The sequence below is a fragment of the Leptonychotes weddellii genome, chromosome 12 (assembly GCF_054177405.1).
Source record: "Leptonychotes weddellii isolate Sample4059 chromosome 12, ASM5417740v2, whole genome shotgun sequence".
NCBI lineage: Eukaryota > Metazoa > Chordata > Mammalia > Carnivora > Phocidae > Leptonychotes > Leptonychotes weddellii.
In genome coordinates, this window is record NC_138380.1 from 12,488,967 (window position 1) to 12,509,215 (window position 20,249).

The following is a 20,249-nucleotide window of genomic DNA, read 5'->3' on the forward strand; positions in this document are numbered from 1 at the left end:
CTGTGTCTTCTTAGAGAACAGCAGGGGGCACAGGGCTGCAGCGGGCTGAGCCCTTCAGAGCCCGAGAGTTCCCAGAGTTCGGGATCCACGCAGGTAGGCCCGCAAAGGTCCCGCACGTTGATGACATAGTCGTCCGACTGCATTAAAGCAAACCATCTCGGTGTGGTCCTGCAGCCGCACCTGCCCAGCACGTGAGCGCTCACGGGAGAAGGTTCCATACCGTACTCTCTTCCCAAGCGCACACTCTCCTAATGGACGGCGCAGTGGAATCTGAGCTTAAAAACACAGTGAAATGACCTTACTGTTTTCATTGCTTTTCCACATGCCTCCCAGAGTTCTCAGCTTCCTCACTGCCTGGTGACAAGGTGCTATTAGTTCATGTGTGCTAGCTAATTAAATAAAAATGGTGCTAAAAACCTCCAAGTCGGAGGCAGATGAGACACCTCCACCTCCTGTGGGCATGAACCTTGTGTCTAAGTGCCAGATCTTCTATACCAAAGCCTCATTTGTTTGCTAAATTGATTTTTTTTTTTTTTTCCAGTTCAGGGACTCAAGGTTCCCTGAGAGATTGCTTCAGATTCTGAGGCTTGCAAAGATGTTCTGGGAACATTCTACTGCAGCTAGGTACCAGAAGGTACTACATGCATGATATCCAAACGAGGTTATTTGGTGCAGCCCTGGCATGTGATTAGGCAGGGGAACGGCACACAGAAGTCAGAAATATATATGGGAGCTAATAAATGATAACAATGGCGTTCATTTCAGTTGGAAAAGGATGAATTTCCAGATGGAACACCACCATCTGAAAAAAATAAGAGTGACTGCCTCCTCCTATCCTTACTCTCAAATAAATTCTCGATGTATGAAATATCTAAATTTTTTAGATGAAACAAAAAACACCAGAAAAATGAAAGGTAAAAAAATGTATCTTTTTGAGTAAGATCCAAAATGTAGAGACCATTAAAATTGATTAAATTCAACAATAAAAACCCAAATGTTTTCTGATTGGAAAAAATACACAATAAACGAAGTTAAACAATATATAGGAGAAAATATCTGCAATGTATATTAGATGTAAAGGGCTATTTTCATTAATATATGAAGAGCTTCTACAACTAAACTGGGAAAAGATCACTAATCCAATAGAATAAGAAAACAAAATGCAATGGATTTTAAACATATGAAAAGATAATAATAGAATTATTATTAGAAATAATTAGAAAAGTGCAAATCAAAACTACCATCAAGTGATAAAGACTTAAAATCATGACCACCACATTTTAATGGCAATCACATGAGAGAAGCAGGTACTCTCATGTACTTATTTAGGAGAATGTATGTTGATATAAGTCCTAGACAGAGCCATTTAAAATAAAGTAAAAAACGTAGGTAATCCTTGACCTAATAATTTGTTTTAGGAATTTATCCTACAGACATACTAACATAAGACAGCAATGATATATATACGAGCATATTCACTGCAGTATTATTTATAAGAGCAAAAGGTGTTCATCAATTGAGAACTTATTTTTAGAACTAGGATACATCCATACAATGGAATCCTTAAAAAAATAGAATAGCATTTAACAAGAATGAATGTACTGAAATGGGACAATTTCACAAATATCATTAATGAACAAAGCAAGATAAAGAACAGCATCTATCATATATTATCCATCTGAGTATTAAAAAGTTGGTAACAGAGGTTGCTTCTGGGGAAGAGTGGCTAAAGGTCCAAGAAGGGAGTCAGTTTTACTTTTTGCTGAATATTTATTTGTACTTTATGAATTATATACCATGTGCATGCTTACCTACTTACAACTTACTGTTCTAATGAGGGTATATGAGATCATTGAACAAATCTGGCTTGATAGAGGGATACAGGAATGAGGGGGCCACTAATCAAATGGAGGGGCAGAGAATGATGGAGGCCGAGAAGCATGAGAATCAAATTCAACAAGAGGGAGCGAAGTTTATACTAGAAATCAAGGTCAAAGTGATGTGAGAGCAAGAAGAGATGGGGATGGGGCTAAATAAAAGAACAGCTATAGAACTATCACTTAAAAGACAGACAAGAGAAAGGTAAAGAAGCTTTAGATGGGAGCCTTTAGGAGTCACAAATGAGCTGAACTTAGGTGCCATAAGTATTTATAAGTAATTTATAGTAATAGTATAATAAAGGCTTGTCAACCACTGGATTATAAAGTCAATTACAAATTAGAAGGGAAAATAATATCCATCCTGTTTATATCCAGTCACAAATGTCTGATGACTATGTTGATGCTGTTCTTTTAGGGTTTAGGAAGGAATATAAATCCAACTTGGGGCTCCTGCTCAGACTGAAGGAGCTAACCAGTCATTATTAATTGACTGCAGGTTGTCCAAAGCCGTAAAGCTTCGCTTTCTTCCTATTATGTTGTCAGGGGTACTATTGTGCAATTCAAAAGAGTTCAAATCAAGTATTGTGAATAAAAACTGGATAGGTATGCATGCCAGTCCATCTGCTTTACATTCAAGTTCAGAGAAGGCAGAGACAACATGTGTAGTTTTATCTGCACAGCGTGTGGCAAAGCAGGCTACATAATGAGATACTTGGTAAGGACATTTTGTTCTCGGTGGTGGTGACGGTGACAATAAACAGTGATTGTCAACCCTTCTTGGCAGAAAGCTTCTCTAGCAGTATCTTCCCCATAGCAGTGAGTGGGAGGGAAAATGGATAGGGGGCCGATCTCTAGTTTGGGGACCCAAATTCTGACTGGGTTGCTGTGATAACAACCAGATAATAAGTATCATGATCCCCATATTTGGCTTTCAGGTCCCCAGAGCAGCATGTTTCTCCCAACATGGAATACTGTCCTGCCACCTAATGATACAGTGCATCTCTATATGGCATCAACAGTGTGGGGCTTCCCTTGTCAAATGGTGAATCAGTCTATCATTTTAATTTTTAAGAGGACCATCTGGTCTTGATAATATTTTCTAAAAAAATAAAAGTAGTCAGGGGCGCCTGGGTGGCTCCGTCCATTAAGCGTCTGCCTTCGGCTCAGGTCATGATACTACGGTCCTGGGATCAAACCCCAAGTCGGGCTCCTTGCTCAGTGGGGAACCTGCTTCTCTCTCTCCCTCTGCCACTCCTCCTGCTCATGTGTGCACGCTCGCTCTCTCAAATGAATAAATAAATAAATAAATAAATAAATAAAATATTTTAAAAAATAAATAAAAATAGTCTAAAAAGTAAATAACTCAAACTGAATCACTGTGTAAAGGAAGGGTCTTTTATTGAAAGTAGTTCATCCTTGACATTCCCAACCAGTGAAAACATTTTGGTAAAATTTAAGGAGTAACAAGATAATTTTTAGGGCTAGAAGCTAGTTCATCCCTTTCATTTTAAAAGATGAGCACACTGAGTCTCATCAAGATTACAGAGCTCAGTCAGGACTTTGCCCCACCACCATCTTGCCTCCAAATCCAGGAATGGACATGTTTAAAAAGAAGTCAGCATTTTATGGCTCATCTTTTTTTCTAAAGCAGAAAAAGGTTGACAGTTTTGTGTGAAGAAATTATGCCATCACCTTTCTTTTTTCCCCTTTTCACCAGAGGTGGGAACAAAGAGTGGAGATGATACTGCAATTTCTATCTCTACAACCTCATTTGAAATCATTCTCTTTGATTTACGTTTTCTTGAAATGAAATGGATAAACGGTGTTAACTTAGTTAAAGTGGGGGGTGGGTAGTTTATTAGACATCCTGTTGTCAAGAAAACTAATTCTCCCTTCCTCCCTCTCTCTCTTTGTCCCCCACCTCTCACACACGCATGCACACCACACCACCCACCAGTTAATACAGTGCCCTTTAAACTCTTCATCTGACATTTTAAAATTATTTTAAAATACTCAAGAGTTCTACTCTGAAAAATCTGTACAAGAAGTACTCCAGGGAATGGATTCCTAGAATTCAAACTTAGAGAGGCCTTTTCCTAATTCTAGGGAAGCTACTGTCATTCTGAGTCAGTGCGATGTTTCAGTAATATATGGGACAGCCTCCAAGGTCAGTGTCAAGTCAACCACAGAATGAGGCTATTGGAAAGAGAGAACTGGAATGAGAACTTTTAAAAAAGCAATAGAGCAGCCCAAGAGTAGGAGAAAGGTAAATGGGTCAATCCCTTGAGCCTTTATTAAGTATCTATCATACTTAAAGCAAGAAGCTATGCACATAAAAAAAAAAAAAAGTAAGTTAAGACCAAGCTAAAAGATATCTTAGAGGATTAGGTAGAGTTGCTTATTATTGAAAGAGGTGTACCACCTCCCTGCCCTTCCATCAGAGGAACACACCTCCCTGCCGCATCGATGTCAGGCTTGGCCAAGTGACTTGCTTTGGTCTCACTGAGGGCAGATGGGCTTCCTGACCTGATTTTGAGTTTGGCCATATAACTTGGTTTGGCCAATAGGATGTTAGCAGACATGATGCAGCAGAGACTTAAGATGTTCTTGTGCTATTAGGTTTGCTCTCTTGAACATTTGCCTTCACCTTGAGAAGAGCCTTCCCTGGTTTGCTTGCTATGCCAAGAAGGATGAGAGATAAATGGAGCAGAGCTGCCCCAGTTGAGCCTGTCCTAAATGACCTACCTGCCCAGAGGACCAACAGATGCACCAGAAAGCCCAGCTGAGTTGAGCCAAGGGTAGCTTAGATTAGTTGATTCCAGCCACCCCTTAGACATGTGATAAATAATAATTTGTTGTTTAAGTCCCTGCAATTTAGATTGGTTTGTTATGCAGCGATAACAAACTAATTCAGAGAGCATCCAGTATGATAATTTATTACTTTTGCAGGATCATATAGCAAACTAAAGAGCAGTGAGAACAACTTGGCCAAAACTATGGGTCTCCCAGGTAGGGCCATTTCCACAGAGTACAAGTCAGTCTTTTGAAAATCATCACTGGGAGAATAAGCGTCATGGATCCTATGGACAGAAGGGTTCACAAACCATGGGACCCCATTAGCATGTACATTAGGAACACAACAGAAGTTTTACTGCACCTAAAACAGTGATCACAGACCTGGAGGTCTGGAGAAGAGCTGCTAAAAATCACCGCATGGCTGAGGAGGAATGATACGAGAACAGACTAAAACGATTAGGACTCCAATGTGGAAAGATGCATGTTGAGAACCAATATGACTCAAGTCTGTCAAATCTTGAATAGAATAAATGGTCTTAACATATGTTTGTTCACCAGATTCTGGAATTTTATTTATTTTTTTAAAAAGAAGGAGCATTCTCTGAGGCATAAAAAGGGAAAATTCAGGAAAAAAAAAGGGGCTCTAGTACTTTATATGGCTGAGAACTAGGGTGACCAGATGTCCCAATATATCCAGGACAGTCATTGTGTCCACTGTTGTCTGGGGTAATTATTAATAGCATCCCCTTTCACGTTCAACACAGTATATTGTATTGGATGGTAGATTATATGGTCATACAGCTGACAGCATGTTTTCCCACAGAGTTGAGCAAAACGGGTCCAAGTAAGGTTTCGGTAAGTTCATAAGAAAAGACGACTCGTGGGTTCTCAAGGCAAACTAGACTGAGGCATGGAGGGCCACTGTATCCAATTGCAGCAGTAGAGCAAGATGGTCAAGGCACCCGGGGTCTGACCTAACTGGTCAGGGTCTTAAAGGCTGGGAAGTGGTGTTCTTTCAGCCTAGCATGGGGCCCCCTTGGGCAACCCTGGGGCCTCCTCCACTCCTCCAGGAGCCTTATCTGTACAGCTGGGCCCTCTCTTTGTGGATCCTTAAAAGACCTAAACACATGCAACATCCCCATTCTGGTTATTACTTCCTTATCAGAACATGCAGAAATCAAGATAAATGGTAGAAAAGTGGACTTCTCTCTTACCCACACAGAGGTCCATATAGCTTCCTGAGCTCCATTTGGCTTTCCCAGAAACCCTGTGGAAAGCATAGGACTATCATAAGAATAAGATTAAACAAAATTTCAAGTATTCATATTTATTCAGGAAAAAGTCTGGAACCGTGAGAACACAATTACATAAACAATAAAAAAGAATTCAAGTTCTATTGCTTTCAAGTACTTTGAAGTATTAGAATAAACAAGTAGCTTTAAAAAATATATTGCCAAGGAAAAATCTTAGTCAACTCTGCTTTAATGGATGGAAAGAGATCATCTGTACTTAAAGTATTTGTGTGTAATTGCTGCTAAAATATTTGAAAACGGTTTGCTTTCTCAACTATGTTAACATTCCCCTCGGCAATTTGGTTTATATTATTATTAATTTTGGCAAAGCCTCTTTTGACAGCCACTCTATATGTAAATGCTTGCAAATTCTGAATTATCATGATCCAACTGAAATTTTTAACTAAAATCAATGTAGTCAAAACATAAGAACCTTAGAGTAACTTTATATAGGACAAAACATTAGACATTTTGTCGTGGGAAACGAGTATACCTGGAGACAGCTGTGGGGTAGAGGGGTCAGAAAAGGCCACACCATTGTACTATAGGGTTGGGGTAATGTAGTGGGGATGGAGTGTGTGTGCAAATATAGATGGAGGAACTATAGGGGTGAAGGGCTGGAAACTGCTAGATCCCTGTGTTGTGGGAGTGCACTATACAGGAGAGACATCTGAGGGGTGGGGGAGAGGAAAGAGTTGGTGGGGATAGAAGAGGTGGATGTCCTTAATGGAAATACATCCCATTCCGATTACATCTACTTTCACAATCTAAGCTTGCCATACATCAAGGAAAGCTTCTATGAATATAAAAATAGTCGCTGAAATTACTATGTTCTAGAAGGAACTTGGCAAGGTTTGTACACACACGGATGACGAGCTGAAAAGGAGCATATGTGGAAATTAACCAGAGGCAGGAGCACAGTGTTCTCTTCATATCGACAGTTCTACTCTTTTTCCTCAAAATGTTAATACTAAATTACTCAACTGAATACAACTGATCATTCCCCCCTCCCCCAGAAATATATGAAATCTATTTACTTTGAATTTCCTATCCAGCGTGTTCTCTTTTGACACTTAGAAATTTCTTCACACTTGCTTCAAGGACGCACCGGAAGCCTTAATGAGATCGCTGTTTGAGGGCTTAGTATTGTGAATGTGCCACCCCCAAGACAGAGGTGAGGAGAAGGTGTTTAAAACACTAGGAAGAGAGCAACAACAACAATAAAGAGGAGAAAGAGTGTTGGACAGAGAAAAGAGACAGAAAGGAAGAGAAAAGAAACTGAGGAAGAGGGAAAAGGATAGAAATAGCTAAAGTTGTTATCTGTGTCGTGCTGAGGGCCAGCCTTTCTGAGGCTGGGGGTGGGGAAATCCTAGAGAGATGCTGAACAGATATGACCAGGATTGGCCCAGTTAGCCCTGCATGTCTCTGTTTGGCTCAGCGGTTCTTCACACACAGCATCTGTCGGCTCCTGATGAAGGGTCTGGTGGCAGCACCACCATGAGTTCGCAGATTAAACCATCTGGCTTCTGAGAAAACCCAACGAAGGGAAAAAAAGTACTCTTAGAAGATGGTGTCCTGGGCTCCTATCTACAAATGCCTGCAGGACCTTTCCACTTGCATGTCGCTCCGGCCAGTCAAGGGTATCTCCCTGGACCAGCTGCCCTCCAGACCTTCTATTTCTGTCAACTCATGGCCATTCTCCCTGTGAACCTGGCTCAACACTTAGAGGTGCTTTGGCTCATTTGCCTTGAATTCTCTACTACGAATTAGTCCCAGGATTCACTAACTTTGCCCCCAATGTCCTTCTCTTTTCACCCTCACCATCTGGGCCAAGCCCTCACCATGTCACCTAGACTTCTTAAACTAAATCTCCCCTGAAGAGTGATCATCCACTTCAGGGTCCCTCTCCCACTCCAAAGTGATAGTACACTGACCTTTCTAGACTGCCAACCATCTAGCCTGTCACTCTCTCACATAGTTGCTTCCCCTAGTGCTCCCCCATCTTTGGCTTCTAGTCAATCCAGGCTGCTACTCAAGCTTGCCCTAATTCTCATTTAAGTGCAATCACACACATTGTTGCTCCCCACCTGGTTTGTGTTCTTGCCCTTGTGTTTATTGCTTCTGCCGGACCTCCTTCTCCAGGAAGTCCTCTAGGGTGATTCTAGCCCTGATAAATCTCCCTCTCCCCTGAAGGACACAACAGCTACCATCTCTCTCGCCTAATCTAGCACTAGGGTACATCCCATCTGGTGCTGAACACCGTGATTTCGTGTGCACACTTGAGGGTATAAGTAGCTTCTACTTCTTCCACATCCCAGGGCCTGGCATGTTTAGATACTCAGTCAGTGGGTTTTGGGGTGAATGGATGAATGAATGGATGATAGGACTCAACACATGTTGATGAGTGATAAGCAATGGATCATTGTCATCACGTGATAATTCATTCAAGGAGGGGAAGGCTCATCACACAGCTCCTTCACATATAGACCACCCCAGTGTGGGTGACCTAGATGGAAGCAGTGCTTCACGGGTACAGGTGCCCTGGGCTCAGCATATCTTATGCTGGAAGATGATGGAAGACTGCCCTTACCTGGTGGAAAAATGTCAAGTTTCCAATAAAAGGAGAAGGCTCGGGATGTCTGATGCCCAGCTTCTCCAGTCTTGAAAACGCTGATGTGGAGTACCTGAGGGGAAAAGCAAATCTTAAAAATCAAGAAACTGAAGTTTTCATTCATACATTGGCCCTATTAGGAAACAGAATTACTGAGTTCTCCTCAAGGAAGGATGGGAGGAGTGGTTTCCGGTTGACAGTGTCTAAGGACAGAAGAGATCAAAGCGTAGAGAAGAGTGAGTGGAATGGACCCCAGGAAATTCCTCCTGATCCCGTGATGGGCTGGAGATGGAGGAATCCTAAAATCTCACAGGTGGAAGACATCTTGGCGATGCTGTCTTCTAAATGCTCCTTCCCCACCTAAAATTTCCATCAATACATTGTTTTTAAAAATGTACCTCTCCCCAGTTCAATTCCTTTGCTTCTACACCGACCGTGAACAATTATCAGAAGGCAAGGCAAAAAAAAGTCACAATGGCAAAAATAAGTTCCCTGTGCAAATTTGTGTGTTTTGCTGGTCAAAACTGACCCCTGCACATAATTTGTCCCTCACCACATTCCATGGCCCAATAGAGAAACACAAAAATAGAGAGGGAGAGAACACACCATGGAGACAAGACCTCATCGCCAACCGCTTATAACCCCTTCGTGTCTTTGTTTTCATGGCCTGAAACCATATGGGAAGCATATTTTCTTAACCAAAAATCAGGAAACGTGGCCCGGCAGATTTTGGTGCCACTTTCCAGGAGGAAGCAGAGTCTGAGAAGTGTAGCATAGCCATCAAAACATTGGAATTACTAGGATATTTCACCAGTTTATGGGGACAGAGGGATAACACCGTTCAAGTCAGAACTGGCTTAGAGAAACCTGGACATATGGCTGTAATCCCTAATCAGCCAGCCAATTAGGTCAAAAGTTCAGTCAGTTCAGAAAAACTAATGAGTCAAACTGGGTGTTTAGCACCATGCAGAGATCAGCCAAATCTCAATTTAGGAGCAAGGAAAAATATAGAGCATATCATTACAGCCAGGCTTCCTAGGAGCATTAGAATTTAGATGAACAAAATGCTGCTCTAAAAATCACTCATCATTAGAAAGATGGAGTGTTCGCTATAGTCTTTGACCTTCCCCTTTTCAACCTGTAGTCCAATAAGGAGCACTTAAAATAAGTACTTTTTAATCAAATGTTCAAATATTCAGGGAAAACACAATCCGACCAAAGTGTTGGTTTGCATTATTCTGAGCAATGGGTCTACTTTTAAAGTAGTCACAAGGGAGAACCAAGAATGGGAAGGAGGTTTCCACCATCTGGCTGCTTTATTGGGTTTGAATGAATTCCCAGGACATCACACGTAAGTCCATGTTCAAGTGTGATTACAAACTGCACTCAGGAGCCACGTGTGAATTACACAGATTCGTCGTGCCAACACTCTTCTTCATTAGCATGTGTACCAAAGGTCAACAGCATAGTATGTATGAGTTACTCGTACAAGTAGACTATGATATTTTAAATAACTCCCCTCACACCCTGGAGGGAAAACCAAAGAAGACTTACCAGTCCACTTAAGACTTCCCTCAAGATCCTTGAATCTGGTTTCTAGGTTCATTTCTCCATCAGTTTTTGTGAATTATTTTCTAAATGTGATCTCTAATGGATGGAAGGATATACGTAGATCTTGGGCCATATAATTACATCTTAATTTTATAATTAGATGTCTTGATTGTCTAATTAAAGGACAAGAAGTCTGTACCTAATTACATGTGCTAATTATTATGCAAGTCCATGCCCTAATTATGTAACTCCACTTAAAAAACACTTGCTTGTGTGTCTCTGCACAAAATTTAGACATTTTCAAACATATGGCATCAGTGGAGAATGTTCTGGACACAACCATAAACTTCATTTTGCAACCCATACTCAAGTATAGAACTTGAGCATCTTCAGCTGGGAATTGGCCAAAAGTTGCCATCAGTAACCAGAGTCCTTGCACCAAAATCAGCAGGGGGAAAGATCACTGCCACCAGACTTGCGGGTAAAACTGCAAAGTGGGTTCCATTTGTCTTGCTCCCACTTCCTTCTCTGCACCCTTGTTTCATACTCCCTGGTTCCAGTGTTCCCACACTGCCCTCTCTCTGTCTCGAAAAGGCTCTTTGGACAACCCATGGACACCAGGTATTATGGGTTGAATCGTGTCACCCCAAAAAAGATCAACTGAAGTTCTAACCCCTAGCACCACAGAATATGATCTTATTTAGAGACAGGGTGGTTGCTAGTGTGATTAGTTAAAATGAGATCGGGACACCTGGGTGGTTCACTCGGTTAAGCGGCTGCCTTCGGCTCAGGTCATGATACCGGGGTCCTGGGATCGAGTCCCGCATTGGGCTCCTTGCTCAGCGGGGAGCTTACTTCTCCCTCTGCCTCTGCCGCTCCCCCTGCTTGTGCACATTCTCTCTCTCTGGCAAATAAATAAATAAAATCTTAAAAAAAAGATGAGGTTGGGCGCCTGGGTGGCTCAGTTGGTTAAGCGACTGCCTTTGGCTCAGGTCATGATCCTGGAGTCCTGGGATCGAGTCCCGCATCGGGCTCCCTGCTCGGCAGGGAGTCTGCTTCTCCCTCTGACCCTCCTCCCTCTCATGCTCTCTGTCTCTCATTCTCTCTGTCTCTCAAATAAATAAATAAAATCTTTAAAAAAAAAATTAAAATTAAAAAAAAAAAAGATAAGGTCATACTCAAGTACAGTGGATCCCTAATCCTTATGACTGGTGTCCTCATAAAAGGATGGCCACATGAAGACATGGAGACACAGGGGAAATTCCATGTGACAGCAAAGGCAGAGACTGGAGTTACACAGCTGCAAGCCAGGGAACACCAAAGATGGTGAGCAAACCCCAGAAGCTAAAAAGAAGCCAGGAAGGATTCTCCCCTACAGGTTTCAGAGGGAGCACAGCCCTGCAGTAAGCATAATTTCAGACTTCTAGCTTCCAGAACTGTGAGACAACACATTTCTGGTGTTTTAAGCCCAGTTTGTGGTACTTTGTTATGGCAGCCCCTAGGAAACTGGCACACCAAGAATACCCATGAATGAGTTTTAGAGAGTCAACGAAAAAAGATTTTTAAAAAAATTTCCTCCTGCTACTCTAAAAATTATCATTGCGGAGAAAATTTCTTTTTTATGTCAAATTGTGCCATTAAGTCCTGTGCCATCAAAAAGGTGCAGATGGCCTGGGATGCTACTATAGAAAGCAGGTGATATGCAACCCTCATGAAGGGTTGCATATTGTGATATTTTGAACAGCTTCTCTTTGGTGGGAATTAATGCAGATATCCCTTAATTATGATTATGGACATCTATCATTGTTTACATTAAGGATGCTTACGTTGGAAAATGACATCAGAAAGTGTACGTAGTAGCTTCAGATAGCATCCTTCGGTTTCATTTCACAACTCAAGCCATTGTTTCTTGCTACAGCAGACACATTCCTGTAATGCCAGGAGTGTGCCTTATACTGCAAATTAAATTGAACCATATGGATCATTTTCAAAGTAAGATTCAATTTTTAAAGCCTAGAAATTCCCCAATATTTCATTTTCCCCAAGACAAAGCCCTTTCTTGATGGATTCAACAAAAGCGATCAGCCTGTTGGTTAGCCAAAGAAGCCACTTGTGATAAATTGGGGGATATTTTGATGAATCATTCATTAAAGAGATAGTCAAGTTGGATGCCTGGGTGGCTCAGATGGTTAAGCATCTGCCTTCGGCTCAGGTCATGATCCCAGGGTCCTGGGATCGAGTCCCGCATCGGGCTCTCTGCTCAGCGGGGAGCCTGCCTCTCTCTCTCTCTGTCTCTTATGAATAAATAAATAAAATCTTTAAAAAAAAAAAAAAAGCAACATTTAAAAAAAAAAAAGAGATAGTCAAGTTGATTGAGGTTTGGAGCAAGAGAAGACAGTCAAATGATGGCTTGCCCTCCAAGATTTCCCTCATTGCATATCTTAAGCATCCACAGAGGAAGCGTTTTCTCTGCTTTGTGCTTCTAGAAACAGCCAACTTCTTGGTTCATCCATTATGTTCTCACCAACACTATCAAAGAATGTCTCCTTGGTGAGATTCAGAGGCTGCTGATGTTTTGAAATGCTGAAAGATTGCTTTGGCAAATAGCACATCTCCTGGGGTAGAAATTGTGATTCTCCAGTGAAGCCAGGTAAACCACTTGTCCTGCTCTTTGGAGAAGAAAAGCCCTTTGTCATGGTTCTCTACCCTTGTGACATGTATGGCCATCAGTTCCATTAAAAATTGTGGCCACATTGGAAATGTTATTACAAACAAGGCCTTAAATTGTTACCTTCTCAAAAGGTTTTAAGACATGGGAGCAGAATATGAGGTTGGCTAGCTTTGACAGAAATTTGGGCAAAAAAACCTACAACTATCAGAGACAAAGCCTATTTTCTTCTTTTTTTTTTTTTTTAAAGATTTTATTTATTTATTTGACAGAGAGAGAGAGACACAGCGAGAGAGGGAACACAAGCAGGGGGAGTGGGAGAAGGAGAAGCAGGCTTCCCGCGGAGCAGGGAGCCCGATGCGGGGCTCGATCCCAGGACCCTGGGATCATGACCTGAGCCGAAGGCAGACTCTTAACGACTGAGCCACCCAGGCACCCCGACAAAGCCTACTTCCATTTTACTCTAATTCTTTCTAGCTTTTTCTCTGAGGATTTCTTCTGTTTTTGAGATTATATCCTCTATAGTGTTTTTCTATTTCTATTTCTCGGTATTTCTACTTTTTTTCATTTAATATAAGGGGAAAATCTTCATGTTATTAATCCTTTATGAATATTATTTTTATGGCCATATAATATTCCTATTGTGGACATATCATAATATACTAAACTATTCTTATTATTAAATACTTAGGGTGTTCTTGATTTTTAGCTAATTTAAGTTATGCTACTGTAATGAGTATTTCTGTGCATCAAGCTTTTCCAGCACTTTATGCACGGAGGTTTCCCGGACCCGAAATCCATGGGTCACTGGATTCAAACACGGGTCCATAATGCTTTCCAGAAAGTTTGTCCCAGCAAGTCTCACTGTCAGTGTATCCATTTCACCAAAGGCTCTCATAAAATTTTTTTCTAATTTTGTAGACCCATCAATGTATCTTGATGTCTGTATTTCTTTCATTATTAGAGAGAGAGGGGGGAGAGATAACATTTTGCCATCTCTTTTTCTCTGATTTCAAAAATATTACCCAACTTTGAAATGACTCTTCCTTTCCCCCCTCATTCCTACCATGGCTTATCTAGGTGGCAGGCATAATTGTGCCACACTGACTAGTTAAATAATTCACTGGAAACTGAGCAGTCATTGATAGGTGACTGCAGGCTGACTCGAAGCACACATTTGGGCAGCGATAGGAAAACAAGCAAATGAATTCTGAATAGTTGTTATTTAGAAAACAACTCCTACAGCCTTGTTAGTTGATTTTAAATTCTATTTCCTTCTCCTTCCTTGCCCCATTAATACTACAGACACTGTAGGCATAGAAGTTGCATCAGTCATGCCTCCAGGCAGGAGCTCCTTAGAAATACTGAGTTTCTAGATGAGGTCATCCCAGTTCCCCTGTTAGCACCTCATCTCTGTCTCAGCATCCTTATCCTCATGTTCAGTCCCCTTTCCTGGAGCCCATTCCCTCAAGACCTTGCTCTCAGCTTGCCCTCAGGGCTGGAAATATCTGGTGTACATTAATTCGTGTCTCAATTAGTAGTAGTTAGATAATCTACCAAGATATAACCTGTAAACCAGAATGTTCATTCACTAATCTATAAGAGTAGATGTCCTTTTCCAGGAACAAAAATCTGATGTCGCTACTCAGAGCCCCTCCTTTCCAAGTACTTGAGAAACCAAATCAATCCTCAGAGGGTAATGTGTTGAGCCAGGTTCTATAATGAGAGGTGGCTCATCAGAACAAGTATGTCACTGGGACCCTGGTAAAATAATCCTGCCCTAAAGCCAAGCATACCCCTATAACGAGTTAGCAAAGAGACAGTGTGTTTGCTGTCTCACTCCTCTTTCCCCACTGATTTATTGTGCTGCCTCTATCACACATCTTAGCAACAGAGGTGCTTGGGTCTATTCTGATCCATTTGTCTGGCTTATGGAAATGCCTCACTATTTTAACTATTATAATTCTGTAATACTTTTTAATATCTTACTTTCTCGTATTTTAGAATTCATTAGTCTAGTTTGATCAAAAATTCTGTTGAGATATTTTTACTGGAATTGCATTAAATTTATAAATTAGAGTACCAACATTATCACCACATTGAGTATTCTCAACCTAGGAATGTATTATATCTCTCCAATGATTCCTTTATCTCTGTCCTTCAATAACATTTTCTAATTTTATGCACAGAAGAGTATCTTTTTGCCATCTACATATATTTGTTATTGGTATCGCTCATGTGTAGAAACACCATTTGGGTTTTTTTTTTAATTAACATATAGTGTATTATTAGTTTCAGAGGTAGAGTTTAGTGATTCATCAGTTGCCTACAACACCCAGTTCTCATCACTGCAAGTGCCCTCCTTAATGCCCATCACTAAGTTACCCCTCCCCCCCACCCACCTCCCCTCCAGCAACCCTCAGTTTGTTTCCTACACTTAAGAGTCTCTTATAGTTTTTTTCCCTCTCTGTTTTCATCTTATTTTATTTTTCCTTCCCTTCCCCTATGTTTACCTCTTTTGTTTCTTAAATTCCACATACGTCAGAGAAAGACAAATACCATATGATTTCACCATTTGTTTTTTATGCCAGTCTTATAAGCAAGGATCCTTCTAAACATTCTTGTTAGTTCTACTGATTCACATGTGGAATATCTGATTTCTTATGCAGACAGTCATATTTTATGCAAATAACATCAGTTCTATTTCTCTTTTTTTTGGATTTATTTATTTATTTATTTATTTATTTGATAGAGAGAGAACAGAAGTGGGGGAGCGGCAGGCAGAGGGAGAAGCAGACTCCCTGCTGAGCAGGGAGCCCAATGTGGGACTCGATCCCAGGACCCTGGTGTCATGACCTGAGCCAAAGGCAGACGTTTAACCGACTGAGCCACCCAGGTGTCCCAGTTCTTTTCTTTCTAATCCTTTTCTCTCACTTTTCATTTTCTTCCCTTATTACATTGGTTAGGACCTCTAGTACAATGTTTAAAAGAAGCAATAAAAGAGAGCATCCTTTTCATATTCCTGACTGTGGGAGTGTATCTAACGTTTCAAAATCGAGTGTGAGATCTTGCTGCAGATTTTTTATGGATACCCTTTATTGGGTTAAGGACATTTCTTCTATTCCTAGTTTGCTTAGAGAAGTTTTTCTTGATTAGTCTTGCTATAAGCTTATCTATTTTATTAATCTCCTCAAAGCACCAAGTTTTGCTTTTGTTGATCATTTCTAGGTTTTTTTGTTTGTTCGTTTTCTATTTTGTTATTTTATACTCATTTTTTTCATATGATCTTCCTTCTACTTTCTTTGGGTTTACTCTTTGTTCTTTGTTTTGTTTTAGTTTTTTAAGTTAACAATTTAATTCACTTATTTTCAATATTTAAAAAAAAATAAATGCAGTTAAGGATGTAAATCCTCCTCTAAGTACTTCTTTTTCCCCCCTCTAAGTACTTCTTTACCTGTATCCCACACATTTTGAAATGTAGTGCTTTCATTGTCTAATAACATTCTTCTTAAAAAAAATTTTTTATTAACATATGTACTATTTGTTTCAGGGGTACAGGTCTGTGATTCATCAGTCTTATACAACTCACAGTGCTCACCATAGTACATACCCTCCCCAATGTCCATGACCCAAGCAACCCTCAGGTTGTTTCCTGAGTTTAAGAGTCTCTTATGGTTTGTCTCCCTCCCTGGTTTCGCATTGTTTCATTTTTCCCTCCCTTCCCCTATGATCCTCTGTCTTGTTTCTCAAATTCTCCATATCAGTGAGATCATATGATACTTATCTTTCTCTGATTGACTTATTTCACTTAGCATAATACCCTCTAGTTCCATCCACGTCGTTGCAAATGGCAAGATTTCTTTTTTTTTTTTTTTGATGGCTGCAAAATATTCCATTGTATATATATACCACATCTTCTTTATCTGTTCATCTGTTGATGGACATCTAGGCTCTTTCCATAGTTTGGCTATTATCTAATAACATTCTAATAGGAAACTTCTGAATATAATATAAAATGTGCTATAAAATGCACACAAGCAAAACTATGAGGGAGATATTTTAGAATTATAAGAACTTCCTCTTGTTTTCCAATTCTGCCCAGCCTTATTCACAAGACATAGTAAGTAAAATTCATTATAATTTGAATCCAAAGACCCAGAAAAGGGAACTGCTTATAATCTTCACTCCTCTAGGAGAAAAAAATGAAGGAGTACTGAATAAATACCTAAGTATCTGACTGATGTGCAGTTCTTTCCCCAATAATGTAAAAACCACAAAAGCCTAGTCACTGTAATCATTAACCTGATGAGAGCCTTGTCACAACACAAGAAAAATACATTTATAAAGACATGCAAAGAGAGTTATAGTCATTACTATTATTATAATTTATAATAATTTTTAATGTTTCCTATGTACCAGGCACCATGCTAAGAACTTTTTATATGTTGTCTTACATGAGCCTTCCAACAATCATATAAAGATAGAAATCAATATTATCTTCATATTACTGATCAGGAAATTAAATCTTAAGAGGCTAAGGAATGTACCCAAGGTGATGCTGCTAAGTAACTGAGTCAGAGTGGAAACCAGGTCTGCCACATTTCAAACAAGTGCTGGTAGCCACTAACTCCACTAACCTGTTCCTTCTTGTCCTCTAGGCTAGGATGTTGTGGATAAGCTACCACATGAGAACACACAGTGAATAGGCTGAGAACAAAGGCAGGCTTATTAGAAACCAAAGGTATAATAATAACAGATACTAATTAACTGATGATCATGATGAGAGAGCTTTTGTTTTTCTAAAAGCCATCCCCCTCACTTCTGTTTCTTACTCAGAATTCTCAACTATTTCTTCTTTTTGTTGTGCTGCTTTCTCCTTTTCTACTGGATCATTCCTGTCTACATACAGACATGTTGCAGTGTCTTTCATCTTAAAGGAAAAAGGCAAACTCCTTTAGTTCCAGTTATTGCCTTATTTTTCTTCCTTCCTGGCCACTAACATCCTTTGAAAGCATCATCTAGACTTGTTCTCTCCCCTTCTACACCCCTAGTCTCCTCTCCACCTGTTCCAACTATGTTTTGTGTACCCGCCACTTCACTGGGACTGCCTTCGCCGAGGTCATCCATGATCCTGACCTTGTCAATCAGTGATTTCTTGCCAATCTTTGTACTTGCCCTCTCAGTAGCATCTGGCATAGATGAACACTTTCTTCTTCCTGAAACACTCTCCTCCTTGTGCTCCCTGTCAGCACTCCTCCTACCTCAGAGGCTGCTCCTCCGTGTCTTTGTTGGCTCCTTTCCTTCTAATAGTCTCATCACTTTACATACCACCTATACATCAATAATTACCACATTTCTATCTCTAGTTCCATTCTCTCCACTGAACTCATCTTTATCCAACTGCCAAATTGGCTGCACTCTTTTAATGTCTATTAGACTCCTTAAACTTAACACATCTAAACCTGAATTCAGTTTCCCCCCTAAATTTCATCCTGCCCAGTCATCTCTATGTCACTGTTGTAACCACAATCCACCAATTGCTCAAGCCAGAAAATTTGAGACATGGTCGAGTGTGTGATTGTTTAAAATATGACTACCCCTTTTAGTTGGAGGATTATACATCTCCAGCCCATTTACAATAGGCTTGGTTATGTGACTTTTTTTGGCCAACTGAGCATGAACAGGCACGATGTGTACCATGTCCAAGCAAAAGCCAAGAGAGCAGCACATGGTGAGCCATTTGATATTTTCCCCTCTGTCATGAGACCACTAGTCTCCCAGGTGAGAGCTGTTCCTGAAGCCTGGGTCCTGTAATGAAGATGATGAGGAGCAGAGCTGGAAGTGATCCATGCTGGACATTTAGTATGAGCAAGAAATAAATATTTGTTGATGTAAATCACTGAGATTGGAGGCAGTTGCTATCCATGTGAAACTTACCTGAAGCTGACTGATATTAGACCTGATTTAGCCTTCTCTTTCATTTTTCAGACTTTACATACACTCTCTCAGCAAATCCTTTTAGCTCCATCTTCAAATTAGCTCCTTCTCCCTATCTGCCCACTTCTCTCCATCTCCACTGCTTCTACCCTGGTACAAGCCCTAGGAGGCCGATTTGCTAGTATCTAGCATATGCATTTACCCTTTGACACAGTAAATTCACATCTAGAAATTTGTTCTACCCATATACTTGAACATATACATATGTACAGGGGTATTCATTTCAGCATTTTTACAACATCAAAAGATTGGAAACAGCCTAGATGCCTGTCAGTTTGGGGCTGTTTAAATAAATCATTATGCATCCATTGAATAATATACTATGCAACAAAGTTAGAAAGTCATCAAGATACAATATTACACATAGTCAGCATTTAAATTTCTCCAATTGTCTCATAATTTTACAGTATGTTTGTTGAATGAAGATCTAAATAAATTCTATATGTTATAATTGGGTCAGATGCCTTTTAACTATCTCTAAGTCTCTAAATTCCCCTCAACTTCCCCCCCGGCCACCTTTTTCCCTCTTGCATTTTTTATAAACAAAACAGGTTGTGTCTTGTAGGGTTTCCCAAACTCTGAATTTCACTGGTTGCATCCCCAGGTGTAGTTCAACGTGTTCTTCAGTCCCAATCTGGTAGTGAGATCTTAACCACTGGTTCTAGAATTTGCGCACCGAGGACCTTCAGAATATTCTCATGTTTGTGTTCCACCCCCACCCCCAGATGGTGACTTAATTATTTAGGGTGTGGCATGGGCTTTGGAATTTTAAAAAGATCCTCAGGTGATTGCAGTGTTCCAAGTTTGGAAAACACTGATCCAGAGGCTTTTTCTGCAAGACTGCTTTTGAGGAGATTGATAATGTCTATTTTTTGCTTTTATTATGATCTTAGCAGCTGCGAGGATTATCACCGACATCTATTAATTTATTAGGATGCAAAACGGTGATATTCCTTCTGCACTTATTAGCTGGAATAATTCTGAATTTACCCTCGTCTGCTATGATTACTCTGAGGAACAGTTCATATAAGAAAAGTAGGATCAGTGCTCAATTCTTTGCTTTTATTGTTAGTTTTCAAAATAATGAGTTGGTTCTGTATCATCTTACAGTAGTAACTCATGATATTTTTGTATCCTTATGAATTCATGGATTTAAATATATTTGATGTGTTTTGATCCATTGCAATGATCATTTTATTCATCAAATTGTCCCATCTTTGGCTAGTGGGAGCATGTATAAGTTTGCTCCTGAGTATTTTTGATAGAATGTCTTTCTTGCTTTCTGAAATGACAAGATATTCCAGGTTCATTTGCATTTCTTGCCCCAGACCTAGATTAGCCACTTTCCCAAGAAGCCATGGTTCTGTTTAGTGGAAAGTGATATCTAGGGATCATTAGAGGAGAAAGACTTTTCACTGTACTTCTTGGTGATACTTCATGATACCATTTTTTTT

The 20,249-nt window shown here is 40.2% G+C and overlaps 1 protein-coding gene across 2 annotated transcripts in view; it reads right to left on the bottom strand.

Annotated features, from left to right (window-relative positions):
• Nucleotides 1-20,249, bottom strand: part of TBXAS1 (thromboxane A synthase 1) — a 160,538-nt gene that overhangs the window by 105,477 nt on the left and 34,812 nt on the right. For both annotated transcript variants that reach the window (XM_081800000.1, XM_081800001.1), the window contains exons 3-4: nt 8,559-8,652; nt 5,891-5,943 (exon numbers count right to left, since the gene is read on the bottom strand). In XM_081800000.1, the coding sequence (XP_081656126.1) occupies nt 5,891-5,943; nt 8,559-8,652 (147 nt within the window). The remainder of the gene's footprint in view (nt 1-5,890; nt 5,944-8,558; nt 8,653-20,249) is intronic.